This window comes from Ranitomeya variabilis, chromosome 4 (genome assembly GCF_051348905.1).
Source record: "Ranitomeya variabilis isolate aRanVar5 chromosome 4, aRanVar5.hap1, whole genome shotgun sequence".
Classification (NCBI taxonomy): domain Eukaryota; kingdom Metazoa; phylum Chordata; class Amphibia; order Anura; family Dendrobatidae; genus Ranitomeya; species Ranitomeya variabilis.
The window spans coordinates 10,050,883-10,078,450 of NC_135235.1; the positions used below are offsets into that span (position 1 = coordinate 10,050,883).

At 51.6% G+C, this 27,568-nt stretch overlaps 1 protein-coding gene across 3 annotated transcripts in view; it reads right to left on the reverse strand.

The window, feature by feature from the left end:
* ATRNL1 (attractin like 1) overlaps positions 1-27,568 on the reverse strand; it is a 767,569-nt gene that overhangs the window by 578,340 nt on the left and 161,661 nt on the right. For all 3 annotated transcript variants that reach the window (XR_013214392.1, XM_077257919.1, XM_077257920.1), the window contains exons 6-7: positions 25,828-26,002; positions 21,885-21,981 (exon numbers count right to left, since the gene is read on the reverse strand). Coding sequence is in view for 2 of the 3 variants with exons in the window: in XM_077257919.1 (XP_077114034.1) it covers positions 21,885-21,981; positions 25,828-26,002 (272 nt within the window). In the remaining variant the exon portion in view is untranslated. The remainder of the gene's footprint in view (positions 1-21,884; positions 21,982-25,827; positions 26,003-27,568) is intronic.

Below are 27,568 nucleotides of genomic sequence, written 5' to 3' on the forward strand. Positions count from 1 at the left end.
AGGCTGTGGGCGTCTTACCGTGGACATGGGGAGGCTATGGGGGTCTTACCGTGGACATGGAGAGGCTATGGGGGGCTTACTGTGGACATTGGGAGGCTGTGGGCGTCTTACCGTAGACATGGGGAGGCTATAGGGGTCTTACCGTGGACATGGGGAGGCTGTGGGCCTTATATGCTGCACATAGGGGGCTGTGTGGGCCTCATACGATATACACAAGGGGCTGTATTCAGGTTCAGACGATATACAGGGTAATACTTAATTCTGCTCAATAAGGAGTGATCATTAATATTACGGTAATAATATGTTGATATTATTGAGCTTAATTAATTTCAGCCTATCGGTTCGGCCTCCACAACAGTCACGGTCTCATGTGGCCCCTTGGGAAAATTAATTGCCCACCCCTGCCTTAGGCAGTATAGAAAACCTGAATAATGGACGCCCCACAATGTGAATGTTCCAGTGAAAACTATGTGGCTGATATGGGAGGTCCCAGGCCTTCTTCAATGCTATGGGGCCCACTGGGGACACACGCCTCCGTACATGACAGAATATAAAGTACCTACTAGTCACCTAACTCCAGCAGAATGAGGAGTGCAGCTCTGGAGGTGACTGGAGGATAAGACACGATATTTCCAAACTAAGGAAGCATCCACACATCATGGCCTCCTGATGATCCGTGAAGGTGAAACGCGTTGAGGCGGGTTCTGACATCTAATAATGAATTGCTATTATTGATTTATAAGCATTTGATATCAATAGATAACTCTTGTCTGGGTCTGCAGTGATGTGCCTAGCAGTATATGAAGGCTAAGGCATAAATGCTAAACTTATCAGTAGTTTTTTTTCTCTCTGCCTATTTAGCTACCCACAGGGCATCTAAGGGTCAGCCGTCGAGGAGTGGGGGTGCATATCCGCTGTACAGTAGGGTGCCAACCTCCACAGCCAGGCAGGGAGCAGCACAGTGAGGATTCATTTATGGACACATGAGCACTTTAGCACTTTTTTGTCTGTATTTCTCACCCGGCCACAGTTCAAATTTGGTAATTATCAGCCATTAGGACTATTATCCTCTACCATCTACTTCATCTATTTGTCCAGTGTTGTATAATTGTCTGCCCAAGTGAGACACCAGCTCTGGGTGATTGCAGGACGCTGAGCGGGGGCAGCCAGCGCGGAGCGGGGGCGCCAATCTCACTACCTCCGCTGCTAGTAGTGTGATATACGGACTGTGACCGGGGTGTGCTTAGTGAGCACGGTGGGGTGGTAGGTTTGACTGTGGTTGTCTTTTCATGCTTTTATAGACATTTAATAAAGTTGTTTTATCTTATATATCAAATGGGGATTAAGGTCATATATATTGATAAGACAGCATGTGACAGCAGAATAGCGAGTGCAGCTCTGGAGGTGAATGGAGGATAAGACAGGATGTGACAGCAGAATAGTGAGTGCAGCTCTGGAGGTGAATGGAGGATAAGACAGGATGTGACAGCAGAATAGTGAGTGCAGCTCTGGAGGTGACTGGAGGATAAGACACAATGTAACAGCAGAATAGTGAGTGCAGCTCTGGAGGTGACTGGAGGATAAGACAGAATGTAACAGCAGAATAGTGAGTGCAGCTCTGGCGGATAAGACACGACTGATCAGTAGTCACAGAGCTGCTCGCCGTCGTGCGGCCATGATTTACAGTGGAGCGCACTGTCATGCGCACACTTTGGCGCTCACCATCATAACTCCTCATACAGGAGAATAATCTGTAACTGACAGAGAACGCAGCTCATAAATCAGTGCCGGTGCTCGGAGGCCGCCAGTCGTCCCGGGATTAGTATCAGTCTCTGGGATGTATTTACATCTCGGTGACAGCGAGCGTCTCGCGGGAGATCGTGTCACCTGGCGCCGCTCCGCTGATGATCCGCTGCGAATCTGTCAGATAAGAAGAGTCGCTGGAACAGTGTGGATGAATTCCCTATAAACACAATAAGGAGGCGTCAGGTCTCCTGATCCGTGATCTGCCTGGGATCTGTCCGAGATCTGCCTGGGATCTGTCCGAGATCTGCCTGGGATCTATCTGAGATCTGCCCATGATCTGCCTGGGATCTGTCCGAGATCTGCCTGGGATCTGCCTGGGATCTGTCTGAGATCTGCCTGGGATCTGTCCGAGATCTGCCCACGATCTGCCTGGGATCTGTCCGAGATCTGCCTGGGATCTGTCTGAGATCTGCCTGGGATCTGTCTGAGATCTGCCTGGGATCTGTCCGAGATCTGCCCACGATCTGCCTGGGATCTGTCCGAGATCTGCCTGGAATTAACCACTGTAACAAGTTCTTACTCCATAAAGAAATCAGAGACAGGGGACGAGCTGACGAATTCATGAGGTGTGGACACAGAGCGGCCAGGACCCCGAAGATCACAGCCGCCCCCATACATGTGTGTGACCGGCAGATCCTATGTGTGCGCGCCACGATGATCTCCCCCAACAACAGAGGCGTGTAATCATAAATGTGCAAACCTGGAGGAAGAGGCGACACGTCTGCAGGAGGACAGCTGCGCTACTACTCCCTGTTATCAGCCATTACTGGGCAGGAGACTGCACTCTATTACTCACTGCTAGGAGCAGCACCTGCCTCAGCAGATCCAGCACTTCCAGGAGGAGGACCACAGTCGGCCTCTCTTCTCCCAAGGAGGAGGACCACAGTCGGCCTCACTTCTCCCAAGGAGGAGGACCACAGACGGCCTCTCTTCTCCCAAGGAGGAGGACCACAGACGGCCTCTCTTCTCCCAAGGAGGAGGACCACAGACGGCCTCTCTTCTCCCAAGGAGGAGGACCACAGACGGCCTCTCTTCTCCCAAGGAGGAGGACCACAGACGGCCTCTCTTCTCCCAAGGAGGAGGACCACAGACGGCCTCTCTTCTCCCAAGGAGGAGGACCACAGACGGCCTCTCTTCTCCCAAGGAGGAGGACCACAGACGGCCTCTCTTCTCCCCAGGAGGAGGATGAGGTCATGACTGGATTCTCATGTGCTGGAACAAGCCAGGAGAGTCAGGGGCAGAGCCGACAACAGGGAAGTGGTCTCTCGACACGGCAGAGGACTCCCAGAACAGAGGCCGGAGTGTCGGGCAGGAAGAGGAGGAGTGTTGACTGCTGAGGGAGATCAGAGAGCTGTGGATCTAAACTGGTTTTCTTTTGGGGAGGAAGAACCAGAGGAGAAGAAAAAGAGGAAGAAGACGAAGGAGACTGCACGGGAGGTGGCGAGTTACAAATATGTACTGATGGCTGTTGTCACACCTACCGCCTCCTGTGTAAACCCCATATGCTTCGCGGCATATGACATCTTCGCCTTGATCCATCCCTATGGGACCTCCTACTTCGATGTCAGCTTTGTGAGACCGGAGGGCCTTGAGCTTTTCTGGTCTCGCCATGAGCTGGCTCGGGGTCGCCCCGAATGGCAGGGTTTCCTCCCTGTAGCAATATCCCACCTGAACTCAGTCAGGAAGGTGACCGTTTTGACCAGATCATTGTCAGAGGAAGAGGGTGAAACTGTTGGGGGTGGGAAGAAAAAGGCTATCTAATTCAATCAATCATGATGGCGGCACCCACCCCATTGACGCTGGCAACCATTAATGTTGCCAGCATAAAGTCAGATGTGGCAAGGTACACGGCCTTTCATTTTCTCGGCCAACTTGACGCCGACATTTTGTTTTTGCAGGAGACCAGGTTGACCGACCTATCAACCATGCATAAAGCAAGGTGGGAGTGGAGGCACGGGCCCTCCTACTGGTCTCTTGCGGCCGAGCCGTATAGCGGGGTGGCGGTCCTTTTTAAGACCGCAGCGGTTGAATGCAGACGATTGATCGAGTTAGAAATGGGGAGATGCTTGATCCTAGATGTCTCCATGGGTGACAGGAGCTTCGGCTCATTAACATCTACGGTCCCCAGTCCAAGTGGGACCGCAAGTGTCTCTTCATGAAGATCAAACCTTTCTTATTTTCGAGTCGGCAGGTGGTCTTTGGAGGGGATTTCAACAACGTCACGAGACCCTGTGATAGAGGAGGTTCCGGAGACCGGCTGGCTTACGATTGCGTCGCGCTAAATAGGATAGTAAGTGAGGCACGCCTGGTGGATGTCCACATCCGGCACAACACAGGCCACGCGGGGTTCACTTTTTTTAGAGGTAGTCAGTGCAGGTCTAGGTTAGACAGGTTTTATTTGAAGGAGGATGCCGTCTCCTCGCCGTTGTCGGTTGTGGAGGTGGAGTTCTCCGATCACTGTTTGATTATGTTTTCTCTGAGCGTTACAGAGACTCCTCGGATGGGAAGAGGTTATTGGAAGCTGAATTCGTCACTCCTTGAGGAAGAAGCTGTAAGACGGTCCTTTGAGGAATTTCTTCAGAGCCAGGTACCGCTGCTGGGCCTAAGTAACACTAAGTCTGAGTGGTGGGAGATGTTCAAACATCGGGTGGCGAGATTCTTCCGGCAACTCTCGAACCTCAGAAGCCTGAACAGGGATCGCCTGTATCAGAGCCTGAGGAGGAAACTCGAGCAACTTGTCTCGACTGGGGGTAGCCGCGAGGCGATCTCCAGTGTGAAATCCTTGCTAAAGAGGTGTCAGTACGATAGGCACGCATCTTTGGTTTTTGAGAGGGATTACGGGAAGTACTACTCGCCCGACCCTTACAGAAGCTGGAAGATGTCAGTGAATAGTAAGATAGTGACTGGGCTGATGGACAGTACGGGATCCCTGAGAAGGTCCAGATCAGGGATCTTGGAGGTCGTCAGTTCATACTACTCGCACCTCTTGGGAAGGAAGGAACTGGATTGTGACAGGATGTCGGCTTTCCTGGCTGAAGCTGTTCCTGAGCCAGGGGCTGACCTCTCGCTGGGCGGTTTGGCAGAAGCGATCAAAGAAGAGGAAGTGAGACTGGCGATCGATGGGCTCCGGCCCAAAAAATCGCCAGGTCCGGATGGCTTAACATCCGAGTTCTTTAAGACCTTTAGGGACTCCTTGGTCCCCCTCTTGACTCAGGTGTTTAATGAGTGTCTCTCCTCGGCCACTCTGCCGAGATCATTAAGGAGGTCGGCTTTGATCATTTTGTCAAAGGGTAAGGACCCGTCACGCATTGAGAATTGGCGTCCCATATCACTTCTCAATGTGGACAGGAAGGTTTTGGCTAAGATACTCTTCAATAGGCTGGTGAAGTTTGCACCGCGGCTCCTTTCGGAGGCCCAGCACTGTTGCGTTCCTGGCCGTAGCACTTTCAGTGCTGTTCTGGGTGTCCGAGAGGCCGTGGAGCGGGGCAGGGCGGGCCTTTGGAAGGGGTTCTTGCTGACCCTGGATCAGGCAAAAGCCTTTGATCGGGTTGACCACGAGTACCTCTGGTCCACTCTTTTGAGGTATGGTCTGCCTGGAGGGTTTGTGGACTGGCTTAAGACCTTGTACGCAGGGGCTGAGACTTTCCCTCTGGTAAACGGGTGGATTGGACAACCTTTCGGGGTGGGATCTGGTGTCCGCCAGGGCTGCCCTCTTAGTCCTTTGCTTTACGCGTTTGCGATCGATCCCTTCCTCAGAAGGGTTGATTGTGGATCGTTGGCGGGGGTGAGGATGGGCGGGTTGGCGCCAGAGGCTATCCTGAGGGTAGTGGCCTACGCGGACGACGTTACGGTCTTTGTTTCTTCGCAAGAGGAGGCGATGGTGGTGATGTCAGAAGTGGAGAGCTACTCGGAGGCATCCGGGTCCAAGGTCAACCAGGACAAGTGTGAGAGTCTCTGGCTGGGAGGCGGGGATCCCACGTTTGATCTTCCGGACACCCTCCCCGAACCCCAAGAACATGCCAAAGTCCTAGGCATCGTATTTGGCCAGGGTGATTACCCCACGAAAAACTGGGAAGGCAGAATCAAGGGTGTCGCCCAAAAAGTGGACCAATGGAAGGGTTGGTCTTTGACCCTGAGGGAAAGGGTTGACCTGTGCAAAGCTTTCCTGCTCCCCTTGTTAATCTACCTGGGCAGCGTCTGTGTCTTGCCGGAGCCCCTTTGGACACGGGTCTACAGTCTGTTCTTCCAGATGTTATGGGGGAATAGACTAAACCTAGTCAAACGGGAGGTCACTTATCGCACGAGGAGACTAGGGGGGTTGAATATGGTAAACCCCGTGGTGTTTCTAGTGAACACCTTTTTGAAAGTTAACGTGGCAAACCTCTGGAAAGAGAGGGCTCCTCCGTGGGTATTCTCCTGCAAGGGATGGTTTCAGCCTTTCTTCCAGGTATGGGAGACAGGGGGAAGATTGAAGGATCTTCGCACACCGCATGGACATCTCCCGGCTTATGTTACCCCGGTTCTGAAAATGATGCGCCGGTGGGGTCTGGGAATGTGGGAAGTGAGGTCCCTCCCGAGGAAACTCCTCGACATGCGGGTCTTGCTTTCGCATTTTCAGAGACCATTGGTCCTCAGGGACTGCCCGAGTCGGGATCTAGAGGTTGGGTTAAGTTTGCTAAATTCTAGTAGGATCCCCAAGAAGTATTGGGACTTGACTTGGCGCTGCTTCCAAGGTAAGTTGTATGTGAGGGACAATTTGAAGCACAGGAGCTCCGTGGACAGGAATTGTCCCCGTGAGGATTGCGCTACCATGCTGGAAAGCATGGAGCACTTCCTGCTTCATTGTCCCTTTAATACAGAGGTGTACAACAGGGTGGGTGCTTCCATTGGTTGGCCGCGGCTGGCCACTCTGTCCTATGCCGAGTGGGCCTATGGAGCGTTCAGAGACCTCGGGAGAAGGGACCGAGTCACTTTATTCTTAGTCAGCGCAGTGGTTAGGTACTTCACGTGGAACGCACGAGTTTTAGTTACGACGCAGAGTAAAATCCTCCGTGTAGATGAAGTTTGTAGCAGCATCCTAGGTGCCCTGGTGAAGGTGCGTTCTCTGGAGTGCGAAAGACTGGGTGCCCGGAGGGCGGCCCATCTCTGGAGGGGTTTCTCCTTCGGGGTGCCTTAGTCCGTTAGCGCTCCTATATCCTGGTGGCGGGCTGATGTCTTTACACCCTAGATTTTTGTTTTGTATTTCTGCTCCCTGAATAGAAGGTTTGCAGGCATCGAACTTGAGCCTTGGGTGGTGAGTATGTAGGTTGTGTTCTGTGATGTTGGTTTATGTATATATTGTATATAGTGTATATAGTGTGTATAATAGAGGGTCTTAGTTAGGTTGGGTGGGGGGATTGGGGGGTTCAACGGCGGTGATAAGAGACTGATCTGGCCTGGCCCAGGCCCCGCCTGGGGAAAAACTTTGGGGCCTGATCCTAGCTCGGATAATTCCTGAACTTTGTGGCCAGAGCTGGATCAGGGGTGGCGGGATAGTTAGAGTAGGTGTGTATATATATTAAAAAAGGACAATAAATAAATAAATAAATAAATAAAAAAAATAAAAAAAAATTTTGTACACTGTATTGTATTTAGGTTTGTTGTGGGTGAATGTGGTGGTGTAAGGGGGTGGCTGTAAGGTAAGGCAGTGGGACCGGTAGGGTTTTGTTGTGTTTACGGTGTTGTATAGTGTTCGGTTTAGTATAATGTGTTTATAGTGTATATATTGTATATAATATTGTATATAGGACGGTGTGAATGTAGTTGGGGTTGTATATAGTAGTATGAATGAAGCTGGGCCGGGGGTCTTATATGATTTTATACTATTTATTATGTAAAATTTTTACAGGGGTATTCATGTAATTATGAGTATTTTGTTTGTTGTCTTTTAGCTTTGCTTTATTTTTATTGGAATTTTTGTTTCTTGGTCCTGATTTGTAGGTCATGAACTTTCTCCATTTTGGTTCCATTTCTGGTTTATTTCTTTGTGATTGTCGTTTGTTGTCGTCTGATTGGAGCTTTGTTCTTATGTTTTGTTCTGTTGTGTTTTATTTGTAATGTACCTTGGTTATTGTCATGTAAAGTATTTTATTTTATTTAATAAAAGACCTGGAGGATAAGACAGAATGTAACAGCAGAATAGTGAGTGCAGCTCTGGCGGATAAGACACGACTGATCAGTAGTCACAGAGCTGCTCGCCGTCGTGCGGCCATGATTTACGGTGGAGCGCACTGTCATGCGCACACTTTGGCGCTCACCATCATAACTCCTCATACAGGAGAATAATCTGTAACTGACAGAGAACGCAGCTCATAAATCAGTGCCGGTGCTCGGAGGCCGCCAGTCGTCCCGGGATTAGTATCAGTCTCTGGGATGTATTTACATCTCGGTGACAGCGAGCGTCTCGCGGGAGATCGTGTCACCTGGCGCCGCTCCGCTGATGATCCGCTGCGAATCTGTCAGATAAGAAGAGTCGCTGGAACAGTGTGGATGAATTCCCTATAAACACAATAAGGAGGCGTCAGGTCTCATGATCCGTGATCTGCCTGGGATCTGTCCGAGATCTGCCTGGGATCTGTCCGAGATCTGCCTGGGATCTATCTGAGATCTGCCCATGATCTGCCTGGGATCTGTCCGAGATCTGCCTGGGATCTGTCTGAGATCTGCCTGGGATCTGTCTGAGATCTGCCTGGGATCTGTCCGAGATCTGCCCACGATCTGCCTGGGATCTGTCCGAGATCTGCCTGGAATTAACCACTGTAACAAGTTCTTACTCCATAAAGAAATCAGAGACAGGGGACGAGCTGACGAATTCATGAGGTGTGGACACAGAGCGGCCAGGACCCCGAAGATCACAGCCGCCCCCATACATGTGTGTGACCGGCAGATCCTATGTGTGCGCGCCACGATGATCTCCCCCAACAACAGAGGCGTGTAATCATAAATGTGCAAACCTGGAGGAAGAGGCGACACGTCTGCAGGAGGACAGCTGCGCTACTACTCCCTGTTATCAGCCATTACTGGGCAGGAGACTGCACTCTATTACTCACTGCTAGGAGCAGCACCTGCCTCAGCAGATCCAGCACTTCCAGGAGGAGGACCACAGTCGGCCTCTCTTCTCCCAAGGAGGAGGACCACAGTCGGCCTCACTTCTCCCAAGGAGGAGGACCACAGACGGCCTCTCTTCTCCCAAGGAGGAGGACCACAGACGGCATCTCTTCTCCCAAGGAGGAGGACCACAGACGGCCTCTCTTCTCCCCAGGAGGAGGATGAGGTCATGACTGGATTCTCATGTGCTGGAACAAGCCAGGAGAGTCAGGGGCAGAGCCGACAACAGGGAAGTGGTCTCTCGACACGGCAGAGGACTCCCAGAACAGAGGCCGGAGTGTCGGGCAGGAAGAGGAGGAGTGTTGACTGCTGAGGGAGATCAGAGAGCTGTGGATCTAAACTGGTTTTCTTTTGGGGATGAAGAACCAGAGGAGAAGAAAAAGAGGAAGAAGACGAAGGAGACTGCACGGGAGGTGGCGAGTTACAAATATGTACTGATGGCTGTTGTCACACCTACCGCCTCCTGTGTAAACCCCATATGCTTCGCGGCATATGACATCTTCGCCTTGATCCATCCCTATGGGACCTCCTACTTCGATGTCAGCTTTGTGAGACCGGAGGGCCTTGAGCTTTTCTGGTCTCGCCATGAGCTGGCTCGGGGTCGCCCCGAATGGCAGGGTTTCCTCGCTGTAGCAATATCCCGCCAGAATTCGGTCAGGAAGGTGACCGTTTTGACCAGATCATTGTCAGAGGAAGAGGGTGAAACTGTTGGGGGTGGGAAGAAAAAGGCTATCTAATTCAATCAATCATGATGGCGGCACCCACCCCATTGACGCTGGCAACCATTAATGTTGCCAGCATAAAGTCAGATGTGGCAAGGTACACGGCCTTTCATTTTCTCGGCCAACTTGACGCCGACATTTTGTTTTTGCAGGAGACCAGGTTGACCGACCTATCAACCATGCATAAGGCAAGGCGGGAGTGGAGGCACGGGCCCTCCTACTGGTATCTTGCGGCCGAGCCGTATAGTGGGGTGGCGGTCCTTTTTAAGTGTTTGTAGGTGTCAGAGGCCGTGGAGCGGGGCAGGGCAGGCCTTTGGAAGTGGTTCTTGCTGACCCTGGATCAGGCAAAAGCCTTTCATCGGGTCGACCACGAGTACCTCTGGTCCACTCTTTTGAGGTATGGTCTGCCTGGAGGGTTTGTGGACTGGCTTAAGACCTTGTACGCAGGGGCTGAGACTTTCCCTCTGGTAAACGGGTGGATTGGACAACCTTTCGGGGTGGGATCTGGTGTCCACCAGGGCTGCCCTCTTAGTCCTTTGCTTTACGCGTTTGCGATCGATCCCTTCCTCAGAAGGGTTGATTGTGGACCGTTGGCGGGGGTGAGGATGGGCGGGTTGGCGCCAGAGGCTATCCTGAGGGTAGTGGCCTACACGGACGACGTTACTGTCTTTGTTTCTTCGCAAGAGGAGGCGATGGTGGTGATGTCAGAAGTGGAGAGCTACTCGGAGGCATCCGGGTCCAAGGTCAACCAGGACAAGTGTGAGAGTCTCTGGCTGGGAGGCGAGGATCCCGCGTTTGATCTTCCGGACACCCTCCCCGAACCCCAAGAACATGCCAAAGTCCTAGGCATCGAATTTGGCCAGGGTGATTACCCCACAAAAAACTGGGAAGGCAGAATCAAAGGTGTCGCCCAAAGAGTGGACCAATGGAAGGGTTGGTCTTTGACCCTGAGGGAAAGGGTTGACCTGTGCAAAGCTTTCCTGCTCCCCTTGCTAATCTACCTGGGCAGCGTCTGTGTCTTACCAAAGCCTCTCTGGACACGGGTCTACAGTCTGTTCTTCCAGATGTTATGGGGGAATAGACTGAACCTAGTCAAACGGGAGGTCACTTATCGCACGAGGAGACTAGGGGGGTTGAATATGGTGAACCCCGTGGTGTTTCTAGTGAACACCTTTTTGAAAGTTAACGTGGCAAACCTCTGGAAAGAGAGGGCTCCTCCGTGGGTATTCTCCTGCAAAGGATGGTTTCAGCCTTTCTTCCAGGAATGGGAGACAGGGGGAAGATTGAAGGATCTTCGCACACCGCACGGGCATCTCCCGGCTTATGTTACCCCGGTTCTGAAAATGATGCACCGGTGGGGTCTGGGAATGTGGGAAGTGAGGTCCCTCCTGAGGAAACTCCTCGACATGCGGGTCTTGCTTTCGCATTTTCAGAGACCATTGGTCCTCAAGGACTGCCCAAGTCGGGATCTAGAGGTTGGGTTAAGTTTGTTAAATTCTAGCAGGATCCCCAAGAAGTATTGGGACTTGACTTGGCGCTGCTTCCAAGGTAAGTTGTATGTGAAGGACAATTTGAAGTACAGGAGCTCCGAGGACAGGAATTGTCCCCGTGAGGCTTGCGCTACCATGCTGGAAAGCATGGAGCACTTCCTGCTTCATTGTCCCTTTAATACAGAGGTGTACAGCAGGGTGGGCGCTTCCATTGGTTGGCCGCGGCTGGCCACTCTGTCCTATGCCGAGTGGGCCTATGGAGCGTTCAGAGACCTCGGGAGAAGGGACCGAGCCACTTTATTCTTAGTCAGCGCAGTGGTCAGGTACTTCACGTGGAACGCACGAGTTTTAGTTACGACGCAGAGTAAAATCCTCCGTGTAGATGAAGTTTGTAGCAGCATCCTAGGTGCCCTGGTGAAGGTGCGTTCTCTGGAGTGCGTAAGACTGGGTGCCCGGAGGGCGGCCCATCTCTGGAGGGGTTTCTCCTTCGGGGTGCCTTAGTCCGTTAGCGCTCCTATATCCTGGTGGTGGGCTGATATCTTTACACCCTAGATTTTTGTTTTGTATCTCTGTTCCCTGAATAGAAGGTTTGCAGGCATCGAACTTGAGCCTTGGGTGGTGAGTATGTAGGTTGTGTTCTGTGAAGTTGGTTTATGTATATATTGTATATATTGTATATAGTGTGTATAATAGAGGGTCTTAGTTAGGTTGGGTGGGGGGATTGGGGGGGTTCAACGGCGGTGATAAGAGACTGATCTGGCCTGGCCCAGGCCCCGACTGGGGAAAAAATTTGGGGCCTGATCCTAGCTTGGATAATTCCTGAACTTTGTGGCCAGAGCAGGATAGTTAGTGTAGGTGTGTGTGTGTGTGTGTGTGTGTGTGTGTGTGTGTGTGTGTGTGTGTGTGTGTATATATATATATATATATATATATCTATCTACTATATAATTGTCTAAGGGTCACTTCCATCTGTCCTTCTGTCTGTCGCGGTTATTTGTTCGCTGATTGGTCTCGCTAGCTGCCTGTCATGGCTGCCGCGACCAATCAGCGACGCGCACAGTCCGGAAGAAAATGGCCGCTCCTTACTCTCCGCACTCACTGCCCGGCGCCCGCATACACCCCTCCGCTCACCGCTCACACAGGGTTAATGCCGCGGGTAACGAACTCTGTTACCGCTGCTATTAACCCTGTGTGACCAAGTTTTTTTATACTACGTGGCTCTGTGCTGAATACTACGTGGCTGACCAATATACTACGTGGACATGCATATTCTAGAATACCCGATGCATTAGAATCAGGCCACCATCTAGTTTTATATATATATATATATATATATATATATATATATATATATATATATATAATTTATTAGTGTAAAAAAAATAGTTAGTTTTGTACACTGTATTGTATTTAGGTTTGTTGTGGGGTGAATGTGGTGGTGTAAGGGGGGGCTGTGAGGTGAGGCAGTGGGACCGGTAGGGTTTTGTTGTGTTTGCGGTGTTGTATAGTGTTCGGTATATAATGTGTTTATAGTGTATATATGTATATAATATTGTATATAGGAAGGTGTGGATGTAGTTGGGGTTGTATATAGTAGTATGAATGACGCTGGGCCGGGGGTCTTACATGATTTTATACTATTTATTATTTTACGGAGATATTCATGTAGTTAGTTATTTTGTTTTTTTCTTTATTTTATTTCAATTTTTCTTTCCTGTCCCTGTCATGAACTTTCTCCATTTTGTTTCTGTTTCTGGCTTATTTCTTTGTGATTTGTGTCTGATTCTGTCATCTCATTGGAGTTTTTGTTCTGTTGTGTTTTACTTTGTAATGTATCACAGTTGTGTCACGTGAAGTATTTTTTATTTAATAAAAGACCCACAATCTATTACTCCCTGTTATCAGCCATTACTGGGGGAGGAGACTGAAGGACAGGAGACTACAATCTATTACTCCCTGTTATCAGCCACTACTGGGGGAGGAGACTGAAGGACAGGAGACTACAATCTATTACTCCCTGTTATCAGCCATTACTGGGGGAGGAGACTGAAGGACAGGAGACTACAATCTATTACTCCCTGTTATCAGCCATTACTGGGGGAGGAGACTGAAGGACAGGAGACTACAATCTATTACTCCCTGTTATCAGCCATTACTGGGGGAGGAGACTGAAGGACAGGAGACTAGAGACTATTACTCTATGTTATCAGCCATTACTGGGGGAGATGACTGTAGGACAGGTGCCCACAATCAGTCACACCCTGCTAGGAGCAGCACCTGTCTTGTGAGCTCCAGCACTTCCAGCAGGAGGCCCAGAGTCGGCCTCTCTTCTCCCCAGGGAGAGGCAGGCTTCCTGGGAGGCCGGCATGGCTTCCCAGGCTTCTGTTCCCCGGTCTGTGCCGGCGGGGGACAGAGAGCAGCAGCAGCAGCAACCGGCCCAAGAAGGACTGAGGAGGTCAGGACGGGTGAAGAAAACCTTACCCACCTACTCCAACCCTGAGACGGCTCATCGTCCGCCCAGAGAGGGAGACAGGGGCACCCCAGGCCCCAGGAAGGAGAGCCCAGGAACATCCTGGGGGGAGAGGAGCTCCAGCGTGTCCACGAGTACCTTCTCCTCCCGAGTGGTCGCCATGCTACGTGAGTACGAGGACGCCGGCAAAGCACTGACCGGGCTGAAGGAGGAGCTGCAGGAGGCTCGAATCCTGAACACCCGAGCCTCTAGCAAGGAGAGACCTGCGACCTCCCACAGGTTCAGAGCCCTCAGAGATGAGGTGGCCCGGTTAGTGCTCCTCCGGGAGGGGATTGAGAAAAGCGCAGGTCCCTTCCTGGAGAGGTTTAGGAACCAGCGGCGGTTCTCAGAAATGAAGGGGTTAAATACCTCAGGAGAGCCGCCAGCCGGCGTCCTAAGCGACGAGGAGGAGGAGGACCACGACGTGGCTGTGACTGGAGTCCTACAAGCTGGAACCAGCCGGGAGAGTGAGTCGCAGAGCCGACAACAGGGAAGCGGCCTCCCGGCACGGCAGAGGACTCCGACAGCACAGGCTGCAGTTTCAGCGGAGGAAGAGGAGGAGGGCGGTCTGCTACAGGAGATCCGACAGCTGGAGTCTCCAGTGAACCTGGACCGCTTCTCCTTCGGTGAGGACGAGCCAGCAGAGGAAACCAAGAAGAGGAAGAAGACGACGAAGGGGACCGCACGGGAGGTGGTGAGTTACAGATATGTACTGATGGATGATGTTACACCTACCACCTCCTGTGTAAACCCCACCAAACCTAAAGGCACGGGCTCTGCAGTGGGTCCGGGGCATAGGCAAGGTGGGGAGAGGAGGAGGACGTCCGGCGGTGCTGCCGTCTGTGCGGGGAACAGTGCAGGGGGCGAGGCTGTGGAGATACTCACGGCGCCGGACATAGGGGACCCCGAGGAGTTTCCCTCTCTGCCCTCTGCGGCTAAGCCGGTTATCACCGGGGCTGAGGAGGGTGAGGTGGGTGTCCACGCCGTTGCGAAAGGGGGACGGTGTGGGCAGACTCCATCCCTGCTCGCTACGGCTGAGCCGGCCGACGCCGGGGCTGCGGGGGGCAGGTCCGAGGAGCATGGTGCGGCGAAAGGAGGGCGCACTGTTGTGACAGGGGCGCAGTGCGCCTCAACAGAGAAGAGGCACGCGGCTGCGATAGGGGAGCAGCGAGTCCAAAAAGGACAGAAAAAGGATAAATCATCTGCAGGGAACACGAGGCGCCCTGCTGCGACAGGGGGACAGAGTGCTCCAGCACCCCAGCATGACACCGGGACCCTGAAGTCTGTGGGTGCGGGGCAGGCGGCGCCCTCCAACAAGCAGCGGGCCCAAAATAATAAAGTACAAACTGCTGCAGTGGGGGGGCAAGGCGCTCCAAGGACACAACAGAGAGTCAGCACCAATCAAGGGAAATCGGGTGTGGTGCTGCACCCCTCCCCCGGTCCGGCAGGTGTGAGTGCAGAGAAGCTAGCAGACACAAGTGAGGAAGGAATGGATGTGACTGTGGCAGGTGCAGAGAACACTGGGACAAATGGTGGTGAGAATACTGGTAATAAAGTGATGGGAAGTGGTGACAGTGGTAAGGGGAATGAAAGGAGCTGTGCAGGAAATGATGGTAGTAGTGGAGTGAATGGTGGGAGTAGTGGTGGAATGAATGATGGGAGCAGTGGTGGAGTAAATGATGGGAGTAGTGATGTTGCAAATGATGGGAGTAGTGGTGGAGTGAATGATGGGAGTAGTGATGTTGCAAATGATGGGAGTAGTGGTGGAGCGAATGAGGAGAGCATTACTGGTGTTGGTGGAGGGGAAGCAGGTAGTGGTCCCGCTGCCTCCCCAGCGGTGGCGGGGTCTTCAGCCCCAAGCTATTCAGGAGCTGTCACTGCTGGGGGTAGTAGTGCGCCCTTGTCTGGTGACCCCGAGGATGGTGACTTGCAGCAGCGCTTCCTGGACGCCCTGAGGAGAGGGGAGAGTTCCATCAATGTAGAGGGGAGGGAGGTTGATCTGTCTTTCTGGATAGAGAGACACGGTCTTTCCGCCTTCCGAGACAGAGGGGCAGAGACTGTCTGGTCTCTGCCGACACCGGGGCAGAGGAGTAACCGTAGGAACGTGGCCCGTCTCCAGTGGGTAAGCAAGGATGCCTGTCCTGATCGGTCAAAGGTTGCTGAGCTCCTGCTGGGGATGGGCTTCGTGGCATATGACATCTTTGCCTTGATCCATCCCTATGGGACCTCCTACTTCGATGTCAGCTTCGTGAGACCGGAGGGCCTTGAGCTTTTCTGGTCTCGCCATGAGCTGGCTCGGGGTCGCCCCGAATGGCGGGGTTTCCACACTGTGGCAATATCCCGCCAGAACTCGGTCAGGAGGGTGACCGTTTTGACCAGTAACGAGTCACTTTCCTGTGTCGACATCTCCACCTGGGTTGGACGATACGGCGACATCATCGGTATTCCCGAGAAGACCCTCGACGAGCATGGTATCTGGTCAGGAGCCTGGACCTTCATGGTGAAATTGAAGGTTTCAGGAAACACCGTTACCCATATCCCTTCCTCAACATTTTTGGGGAGGGACAGGATCTTGATTTTCTACCGGGGGCAGCCTAAGGTCTGTCACAGGTGCGGCAGCCCCACACACTTCAGTGCGCAGTGTACCACCCAGAAATGCGCACTGTGTGGGGACCTCGGCCATCTTGCTGCTACCTGTGGCAGGATTAGGTGTAACCTGTGTGGTGACCTCGGTCACCCGTTCAGTCGCTGTCCGCGTTCCTTTGCCAATGCGGTCCTGAAAGCGGCGAGTGTGGGACAGGCGAAAGCCAGGACTAATCTCGCCGGTGAAGGGACCAGCAGAGGCGGAGGAGGCAGGGAACCGGTGAGGAGCAGGCTGTCGCCATCCAATATCAGGCGGCAGGAGCAGCGCCATGGGAACAGGGGGCAGGGAGTAATGACCCTAAACTCTGACCCGGGTGCTTCACTTGCAGCTGAGGATCCTAAAGACAGCGAATTGAACGAGGAAGTCAAGAGACTTGAAAGGGAGGAGCAAAAGGACGCCATGTCTGCCCAGGAACCTTCATCCGGTGACAGTCTGGATGAGGGAGATGGGGAGTGGTCACAGCAAAAGAAAAAGGGTAACAGGAAAACAACTAAGGATAAGAGAGGGTCCGGGCCTCGAGCCTCCTCCTTGGAGTGCGACCCCTCTGACTCTGTAGCCCTGATCCAGGTGCCATTGGAAGGTCCAGCCGCCCCCCCTTTGGTGGATCTCTCTAACCGGTTCCGGGCCCTCCAGGACTCCCCTCCAGAGGGGGGCGATGGGGACCCGGGGCCGGAGGTTGCGGACAAGGTTGTTGGGGCTCAGGAGGTCGCTGGGTCTTCTTCTCAGGGGGCAAATACAAAGCCTTCTGGGGGGGGGGACTACCTCAGGACCACCAGACAAGGGCCAGAGTGTATGTAAGGAGAGAATGGATGAGTCAGTTTGTCTTAAGCGCACTAAAAACTGATCATTGTCAGAGGAAGAGGGTGAAACTGTTGGGGGTGGGAAGAAAAAGGCTATCTAACTCAATCAATCATGATGGCGGCACCCACCCCGTTGACGCTGGCAACCATTAATGTTGCCAGCATAAAGTCAGAAGCGGCAAGGTACACGGCCTTTCATTTTCTCGGCCAACTTGACGCCGACATTTTGTTTTTGCAGGAGACCAGGTTGACCGACCTATCAACCATGCATAAAGCAAGGCGGGAGTGGAGGCACGGGCCCTCCTACTGGTCTCTTGCGGCCGAGCCGTATAGTGGGGTGGCGGTCCTTTTTAAGACCGCAGCGGTTGAATGCAGACGATTGATCGAGTTAGAAATGGGGAGATGCTTGATCCTAGATGTCTCCATTGGGGGACAGGAGCTTCGGCTCATTAACATCTACGGTCCCCAGTCCAAGTGGGACCGCAAGTGTCTCTTCATGAAGATCAAACCTTTCTTATTTTCGAGTCGGCAGGTGGTCTTTGGAGGGGATTTCAACAATGTCACGAGACCCTGTGATAGAGGAGGTTCCGGAGACCGGCTGGCTTACGATTGCGTCACGCTAAATAGAATAGTAAGTGAGGCACGCCTGGTGGATGTCCACATCCGGCACAACACAGGCCACGCGGGGTTCACCTTTTTTAGAGGTAGTCAGTGCAGGTCTAGGTTAGACAGGTTTTATTTGAAGGAGGAGGCCGTCTCCTCTCCGTTGTCGGTTGTGGAGGTGGAATTCTCCAATCACTGTTTGATTATGTTTTCTCTGAGCGTTACAGAGACTCCTCGGATGGGAAGAGGTTATTGGAAGCTGAATTCGTCACTCCTTGAGGAAGAAGCTGTAAGACGGTCCTTCGAGGAATTTCTTCAGAGCCAGGTACCGCTGCTGGGCCTAAGTAACACTAAGTCGGAGTGGTGGGAGATGTTCAAACATCGGGTGGCGAGATTCTTCCGGCAACTCTCGAACCTCAGAAGCCTGAACAGGGATCGCCTGTATCAGAGCCTGAGGAGGAAACTCGAGCAACTTGTCTCGACTGGGGGTAGCCGCGAGGCGATCTCCAGTGTGAAATCCTTGCTAATGAGGTGTCAGTACGATAGGCACGCATCTTTGGTTTTTGAGAGGGACTACGGGAAGTACTACTCGCCCGACCCCTACAGAAGCTGCAAGATGTCAGTGAGTAGTAAGATAGTGATGGGGCTGATGGACAGTACGGGATCCCTGAGAAGGTCCAGATCAGGGATCTTGGAGGTCGTCAGTTCATACTACTCGCACCTCTTGGGAAGGAAGGAACTGGATCGTGACAGGATGTCGGCTTTCCTGGCTGAAGCTGTTCCTGAGCCAGGGGCTGACCTCTCGCTGGGCGGTTTGGCAGAAGCGATCAAAGAAGAGGAAGTGAGACTGGCGATCGATGGGCTCCGGCCCAAAAAAATCGCCAGGTCCGGATGGCTTAACATCCGAGTTCTTTAGGACTTTTAGGGACTCCTTGGTCCCCCTCTTGACTCAGGTGTTTAATGAGTGTCTCTCCTCGGGCACTCTGCCGAGATCATTAAGGAGGTCGGCTTTGATCATTTTATCAAAAGGGTAAGGATCCGTCACGCATTGAGAATTGGCGTCCCATATCACTTCTCAATGTGGACAGGAAGGTTTTGGCTAAGATACTCTTCAACAGGCTGGTGAAGTTTGCACCACGGCTCCTTTCGGAGGCCCAGCACTGTTGCGTTCCTGGCCGTAGCACTTTCAGTGCTGTTCTGGGTGTCCGAGAGGCCGTGGAGCGGGGCAGGGCGGGCCTTTGGAAGGGGTTCTTGCTGACCCTGGATCAGGCAAAAGCCTTTGATCGGGTTGACCACGAGTACCTCTGGTCCACTCTTTTGAGGTATGGTCTGCCTGGAGGGTTTGTGGACTGGCTTAAGACCTTGTACGCAGGGGCTGAGACTTTCCCTCTGGTAAACGGGTGGATTGGACAACCTTTCGGGGTAGGATCCGGTGTCCGCCAGGGCTGCCCTCTTAGCCCTTTGCTTTACGCATTTGCGATCGATCCCTTCCTCAGAAGGGTTGATTGTGGACCGTTGGCGGGGGTGGGGATGGGCGGGTTGGCGCCGGAGGCTATCCTGAGGGTAGTGGCCTACGCGGATGACGTCACCGTCTTTGTTTCTTCGCAAGAGGAGGCGATGGTGGTGATGTCAGAAGTGGAGAGCTACTCGGAGGCATCCGGGTCCAAGGTCAACCAGGACAAGTGTGAGAGTCTCTGGCTGGGAGGCGGGGATCCCGCGTTTGATCTTCCGGACACCCTCCCCGAACCCCAAGAACATGCCAAAGTCCTAGGCATCGAATTTGGCCAGGGTGATTACCCCACGAAAAACTGGGAAGGCAGAATCAAAGGTGTCGCCCAAAGAGTGGACCAATGGAAGGGTTGGTCTTTGACCCTGAGGGAAAGGGTTGACCTGTGCAAAGCTTTCCTGCTCCCCTTGTTAATCTACCTGGGCAGCGTCTGTGTCTTGCCGGAGCCTCTCTGGACACGGGTCTACAGTCTGTTCTTCCAGATGTTATGGGGGAATAGACTAAACCTAGTCAAACGGGAGGTCACTTATCGCACGAGGAGACTAGGGGGGTTGAATATGGTGAACCCCGTGGTGTTCCTAGTGAACACTTTTTTGAAAGTTAACGTGGCAAACCTCTGGGAAGAGAGGGCTCCTCCGTGGGTATTCTCCTGCAAGGGATGGTTTCAGCCTTTCTTCCAGGAATGGGAGACAGGGGGAAGATTGAAGGATCTCCGCACACCGCACGGGCATCTCCCGGCTTATGTTACCCCGGTTCTGAAAATGATGCGCCGGTGGGGTCTGGGAATGTGGGAAGTGAGGTCCCTCCCGAGGAAACTCCTCGACATGCGGGTCTTGCTTTCGCATTTTCAGAAACCATTGGTCCTCAAGGACTGCCCAAGTCGGGATCTAGAGGTTGGGTTAAGTTTGTTAAATTCTAGCAGGATCCCCAAGAAGTATTGGGACTTGACTTGGCGCTGCTTCCAAGGTAAGTTGTATGTGAAGGACAATTTGAAGTACAGGAGCTCCGAGGACAGGAATTGTCCCCGTGAGGCTTGTGCTACCATGCTGGAAAGCATGGAGCACTTCCTGCTTCATTGTCCTTTTAATACAGAGGTGTACAGCAGGGTGGGCGCTTCCATTGGTTGGCCGCGGCTGGCCACTCTGTCCTATGCCGAGTGGGCCTATGGAGCGTTCAGAGACCTCGGGAGAAGGGACCGAGCCACTTTATTCTTAGTCAGCGCAGTGGTCAGGTACTTCACGTGGAACGCACGAGTTTTAGTTACGACGCAGAGTAAAATCCTCCGTGTAGATGAAGTTTGTAGCAGCATCCTAGGTGCCCTGGTGAAGGTGCGTTCTCTGGAGTGTGAAAGACTGGGTGCCCGGAGGGCGGCCCATCTCTGGAGGGGTTTCTCCTTCGGGGTGCCTTAGTCCGTTAGCGCTCCTATATCCTGGTGGTGGGCTGATATCTTCACACCCTAGATTTTTGTTTTGTATTTCTGTTCCCTGAATAGAAGGTTTGCAGGCATCGAACTTGAGCCTTGGGTGGTGAGTATGTAGGTTGTGTTCTGTGAAGTTGGTTTATGTATATATTGTATATATTGTATATAGTGTGTATAATAGAGGGTCTTAGTTAGGTTGGGTGGGGGGATTGGGGGGTTTCAACGGCGGTGATAAGAGACTGATCTGGCCTGGCCCAGGCCCCGCCTGGGGAAAAACTTTGGGGCCTGATCCTAGCTCGGATAATTCCTGAACTTTGTGGCCAGAGCAGGATCAGGGGTGGCGGGATAGTTAGTGTAGGTGTGTGTTTATAAATATATTAAAAAATAATAAAATAAATAAATAAAAAAAAATAAATAAAAAAAAAATAAAAAAAATAATAATAATAATTTTGTACAGTGTATCGTATTTAGGTTTGTTGTGGGGTGAATGTGGTGGTGTAAGGGGGTGGCTGTAAGGTAAGGCAGTGGGACCAGTAGGGTTTTGTTGTGTTTGCGGCGTTGTATAAATCTGTATATAATGTGTTTATAGTGTATATATTGTATATAATATTATATATAGGACGGTGTGAATGTAGTTGGGGTTGTATATAGTAGTATGAATGAAGCTGGGCCGGGGGTCTTACATGATTTTATACTATTTATTATTTATAATTTTGTACAGGGGTATTCATGTAAGTTATGAGTATTTTGTTTGTTGTCTTTTGTTTTTGCTTTCTTTATTTTATTGGATTTTTTCTTCCTTGTCCCTGATTAGTAGGTTTCTTTTTTTGTCGTTTGTTGCCGTCTGATTGGAGCTTTGTTCTTTTGTTTTGTTCTGCTGTGTTTTATTTGTAATGTATCACAGTTGTGTCACGTGAAGTATTTTTTATTTAATAAAAGACCCACAATCTATTACTCCCTGTTATCAGCCATTACTGGGGAGGTGACCACAATCTATTACTCCCTGTTATCAGCCACGACTGCGTTTTGTCTCGCTCTGATCAGTTATACAGAGATGTGGAGTACAGACGTGCACTGCTGCCATCTTGTGGTTGACTTTGGGTATGACATGTGGATCCACTTTGTAGCTGATAGTTCGGGACCAGCGCTGTTCTGTGACCCGGATTATAGGGCGACATTCTTATCATAAGATGCCACAGAACAGACACAGAAGGAGAGAATCGGAGACAGAGCTCACCTGGTGCAGCGCCAGCGAGTGCCCGTATCTCTGATGGGGGGCGGTTTGTGCTGGGCTCACAGGGACCACGTTCCAGATGCTGCTCTCCACGTTGTAGCTGGAAAACACAAAAAACATGAAATTCACAGGCACCGAGGGTCTCCAGAGTCAGACATTACAGTACCTGGGGGTTATATATGGACGGGGGGTGCGGGTATGTGGCGGCATTGTGTGCGCTCACTGAACGTCCCTGCGGACTTGTGGCAGCCAAAAAAAATGGATAGAAACAATAATTACCTGAACAGAACATTTCCCACACAGCCAGCAATGAAACAAACCAAAATCCCACACTGTCTGCTATTTCATCCTTCTTTTCTGCTCGCTTTCTAAAACTGAACATGGACAAAACAGAATTCATCATCTTGCCCCCATCTCACTCTGCCCCTCCACCAGACCTATCCATCAATGCCAATGACTGCTCACTTCCCCGGTCCCACACGCTCAGTGCTTCAGGGTAATCCTTGACACTGATCTCTCTTTCAAGCCTCATATCCAACCGCTTACCTCCTCCTGCCGTCCTCAAACTCAAAAACATTTCCCAGATCCACGCATTCCTTGACCATGAAACTACAAAAACCCTAGTCCATGCCCTCATCATCTCTCGCCTTGACTACTGTAACCTCCTGCTCTGTGGCCTCCCCTCTAACACTCTCGCACCCCTCCAATCTATTCTAAACTCTGCTGCCCGACTAATCCACCTGTCCCCCCGCTATTCCCCGGCCTCTCCCCTCTGTCAATCCCTTCACTGGCTCCCCATTACCCAGAGACTCCAGTACAAAACCCTAACCATGACGTACAAAGCCATCCACAACCTGTCTCCTCCATACATCTGTGACCTCGTCTCCCGGTACTTACCTGCACGCAACACGATATCCTCACAAGATCTCCTTCTCTACTCCCCTCTTATCTCCTCTTCCCACAATCACATACAAGATTTCTCTCGCGTATCACCCCTACTCTGGAACCCTCTACCACAACACATCAGACTCTCGCCTACCATCGAAACCTTCAAAAAGAACCTGAAGACCCACCTCTTCCGACAAGCCTACAACCTGCAGTAACCACCGATCAACCAACCGCTGCACGATCAGCTCTATCCTCACCTACTGTATCCTCACCCATCCCTTGTAGATTGTGAGCCCTCGCGGGCAGGGTCCTCTCTCCTCCTGTATCCTCACCCATCCCTTGTAGATTGTGAGCCCTCGCGGGCAGGGTCCTCTCTCCTCCTGTATCCTCACCCATCCCTTGTAGATTGTGAGCCCTCGCGGGCAGGGTCCTCTCTCCTCCTGTATCCTCACCCATCCCTTGTAGATTGTGAGCCCTCGCGGGCAGGGTCCTCTCTCCCCTGTATCCTCACCCATCCCTTGTAGATTGTGAGCCCTCGCGGGCAGGGTCCTCTCTCCTCCTGTATCCTCACCCATCCCTTGTAGATTGTGAGCCCTCGCAGGCAGGGTCCTCTCTCCTCCTGTATCCTCACCCATCCCTTGTAGATTGTGAGCCCTCGCGGGCAGGGTCCTCTTTCCTCCTGTATCCTCACCCATCCCTTGTAGACTGTGAGCCCTCGCGGGCAGGGTCCTCTCTCCTGTATCCTCACCCATCCCTTGTAGATTGTGAGCCCTCGCGGGCAGGGTCCTCTCTCCTCCTGTATCCTCACCCATCCCTTGTAGACTGTGAGCCCTCGCGGGCAGGGTCCTCTCTCCTGTATCCTCACCCATCCCTTGTAGATTGTGAGCCCTCGCGGGCAGGGTCCTCTCTCCTCCTGTATCCTCACCCATCCCTTGTAGACTGTGAGCCCTCGCGGGCAGGGTCCTCTCTCCTGTATCCTCACCCATCCCTTGTAGATTGTGAGCCCTCGCGGGCAGGGTCCTCTCTCCTCCTGTATCCTCACCCATCCCTTGTAGATTGTGAGCCCTCGCGGGCAGGGTCCTCTCCCCTGTATCCTCACCCATCCCTTGTAGACTGTGAGCCCTCGCGGGCAGGGTCCTCTCTCCTGTATCCTCACCCATCCCTTGTAGATTGTGAGCCCTCGCGGGCAGGGTCCTCTCTCCTCCTGTATCCTCACCCATCCCTTGTAGACTGTGAGCCCTCGCGGGCAGGGTCCTCTCTCCTCCTGTATCCTCACCCATCCCTTGTAGACTGTGAGCCCTCGCAGGCAGGGTCCTCTCTCCTGTATCCTCACCCATCCCTTGTAGATTGTGAGCCCTCGCGGGCAGGGTCCTCTCTCCTCCTGTATCCTCACCCATCCCTTGTAGACTGTGAGCCCTCGCGGGCAGGGTCCTCTCTCCTCCTGTATCCTCACCCATCCCTTGTAGATTGTGAGCCCTCGCGGGCAGGGTCCTCTCTCCTCCTGTATCCTCACCCATCCCTTGTAGATTGTGAGCCCTCGCGGGCAGGGTCCTCTCTCCTCCTGTATCCTCACCCATCCCTTGTAGACTGTAAGCCCTCGCGGGCAGGGTCCTCTCTCCTCCTGTATCCTCACCCATCCCTTGTAGACTGTGAGCCCTCGCGGGCAGGGTCCTCTCTCCTCCTGTATCCTCACCCATCCCTTGTAGATTGTGAGCCCTCGCGGGCAGGGTCCTCTCTCCTCCTGTATCCTCACCCATCCCTTGTAGATTGTGAGCCCTCGCGGGCAGGGTCCTCTCTCCTCCTGTATCCTCACCCATCCCTTGTAGATTGTGAGCCCTCGCGGGCAGGGTCCTCTCCCCTGTATCCTCACCCATCCCTTGTAGACTGTGAGCCCTCGCGGGCAGGGTCCTCTCCCCTGTATCCTCACCCATCCCTTGTAGATTGTGAGCCCTCGCGGGCAGGGTCCTCTCTCCTCCTGTATCCTCACCCATCCCTTTTAGACTGTGAGCCCTCGCGGGCAGGGTCCTCTCTCCTCCTGTATCCTCACCCATCCCTTGTAGACTGTGAGCCCTCGCGGGCAGGGTCCTCTCTCCTGTATCCTCACCCATCCCTTGTAGATTGTGAGCCCTCGCGGGCAGGGTCCTCTCTCCTCCTGTATCCTCACCCATCCCTTGTAGACTGTGAGCCCTCGCGGGCAGGGTCCTCTCCCCTGTATCCTCACCCATCCCTTGTAGACTGTGAGCCCTCGCGGGCAGGGTCCTCTCTCCTCCTATATCCTCACCCATCCCTTGTAGATTGTGAGCCCTCGCGGGCAGGGTCCTCTCTCCTCCTGTATCCTCACCCATCCCTTGTAGATTGTGAGCCCTCATGGGCAGGGTCCTCTCTCTCCTGTATCCTCACCCATCCCTTGTAGATTGTGAGCCCTCGCGGGCAGGGTCCTCTCTCCTCCTGTATCCTCACCCATTCCTTGTAGATTGTGAGCCCTCATGGGCAGGGTCCTCTCTCCTCCTGTATCCTCACCCATCCCTTGTAGATTGTGAGCCCTCGCGGGCAGGGTCCTCTCTTCCCTGTATCCTCACCCATCCCTTGTAGATTGTGAGCCCTCGCGGGCAGGGTCCTCTCTCCTCCTGTATCCTCACCCATCCCTTGTAGATTGTGAGCCCTCGCGGGCAGGGTCCTCTCTTCCCTGTATCCTCACCCATCCCTTGTAGATTGTGAGCCCTCGCGGGCAGGGTCCTCTCTCCCCTGTATCCTCACCCATCCCTTGCAGACTGTGAGCCCTCGCGGGCAGGGTCCTCTCTCCTCCTGTATCCTCACACATCCCCTGCAGACTGTGAGCCCTCGCGGGCAGGGTCCTCTCTCCTACTGTACTTCTGTGTGCCTTGTTTTACTCATGTTTATTGTTTGTCTATATTTGCCCCGTTCACATGTAAAGCGCCATGGAATAAATGGCGCTATAAAAATGTATAATAATAATAATAATGATGATAATAATAATAATAACAAACGCGGACGTCCCCAAGAAATAGACATAATCAGACATAAGGGGGTCACTTACTTTAACACCATCTGGAAGGAGCTGTAATTGAAAGCATAGCCCCCGATCACCCACATAAACTTTCCATGCATCACGGCTTTGTGTGAGGCGCGTCCGACCGAGGGGCTGAACGGCTTCACATTGGGCAGGATCCAATAAGATTCGGTGGAGGGGACACTGAGCGAACAGTCAGGACCTGAGGACAGAAGAATGGAGCGGACAGAGAGATGACGGGAGAAAAACCACAGAACAAAAGAGAAGTTAGGAGAAAATAACTACAAAATACTGTAATCCACCACTAGATGTCAGTATTACACTATAATCACCACTAGATGTCAGTATAACACTATAATCACCACTAGATGTCAGTATAACACCACAATCACCACTAGATGTCAGTATTACACTATAATCACCACTAGATGTCAGTATTACACTATAATCACCACTAGATGTCAGTATAACACTATAATCACCACTAGATGTCAGTATAACACCACAATCACCACTAGATGTCAGTATTACACTATAATCACCACTAGATGTCAGTATTACACTATAATCACCACTAGATGTCAGTATTACACCACAATCACCACTAGATGTCAGTATTACACTATAATCACCACTAGATGTCAGTATAACAGTATAATCACCACTAGATGTCAGTATTACACTATAATCACCACTAGATGTCAGTATAACACTATAATCACCACTAGATGTCAGTATTACACTATAATCACCACTAGATGTCAGTATAACACTATAATCACCACTAGATGTCAGTATTACACTATAATCACCACTAGATGTCAGTATTACACTATAATCACCACTAGATGTCAGTATTACACTATAATCACCACTAGATGTCAGTATTACACTACAATCACCACTAGATGTCAGTATAACACCACAATCACCACTAGATGTCAGTATTACACTATAATCACCACTAGATGTCAGTATTACACCATAATCACCACTAGATGTCAGTATTACACCATAATCACCACTAGATGTCAGTATTACACTATAATCACCACTAGATGTCAGTATAACACTATAATCACCACTAGATGTCAGTATTACACTATAATCACCACTAGATGTCAGTATTACACTATAATCACCACTAGATGTCAGTATAACACCACAATCACCACTAGATGTCAGTATTACACTATAATCACCACTAGATGTCAGTATAACACCACAATCACCACTAGATGTCAGTATTACACCACAATCACCACTAGATGTCAGTATTACACTATAATCACCACTAGATGTCAGTATAACACTATAATCACCACTAGATGTCAGTATAACACCACAATCACCACTAGATGTCAGTATTACACTATAATCACCACTAGATGTCAGTATTACACTATAATCACCACTAGATGTCAGTATAACAGTATAATCACCACTAGATGTCAGTATAACACCACAATCACCACTAGATGTCAGTATTACACTACAATCACCACTAGATGTCAGTATAACACCACAATCACCACTAGATGTCAGTATTACACTATAATCACCACTAGATGTCAGTATAACACTATAATCACCACTAGATGTCAGTATAACACTATAATCACCACTAGATGTCAGTATAACACCACAATCACCACTAGATGTCAGTATAACACTATAATCACCACTAGATGTCAGTATTACACTATAATCACCACTAGATGTCAGTATAACACCACAATCACCACTAGATGTCAGTATTACACTATAA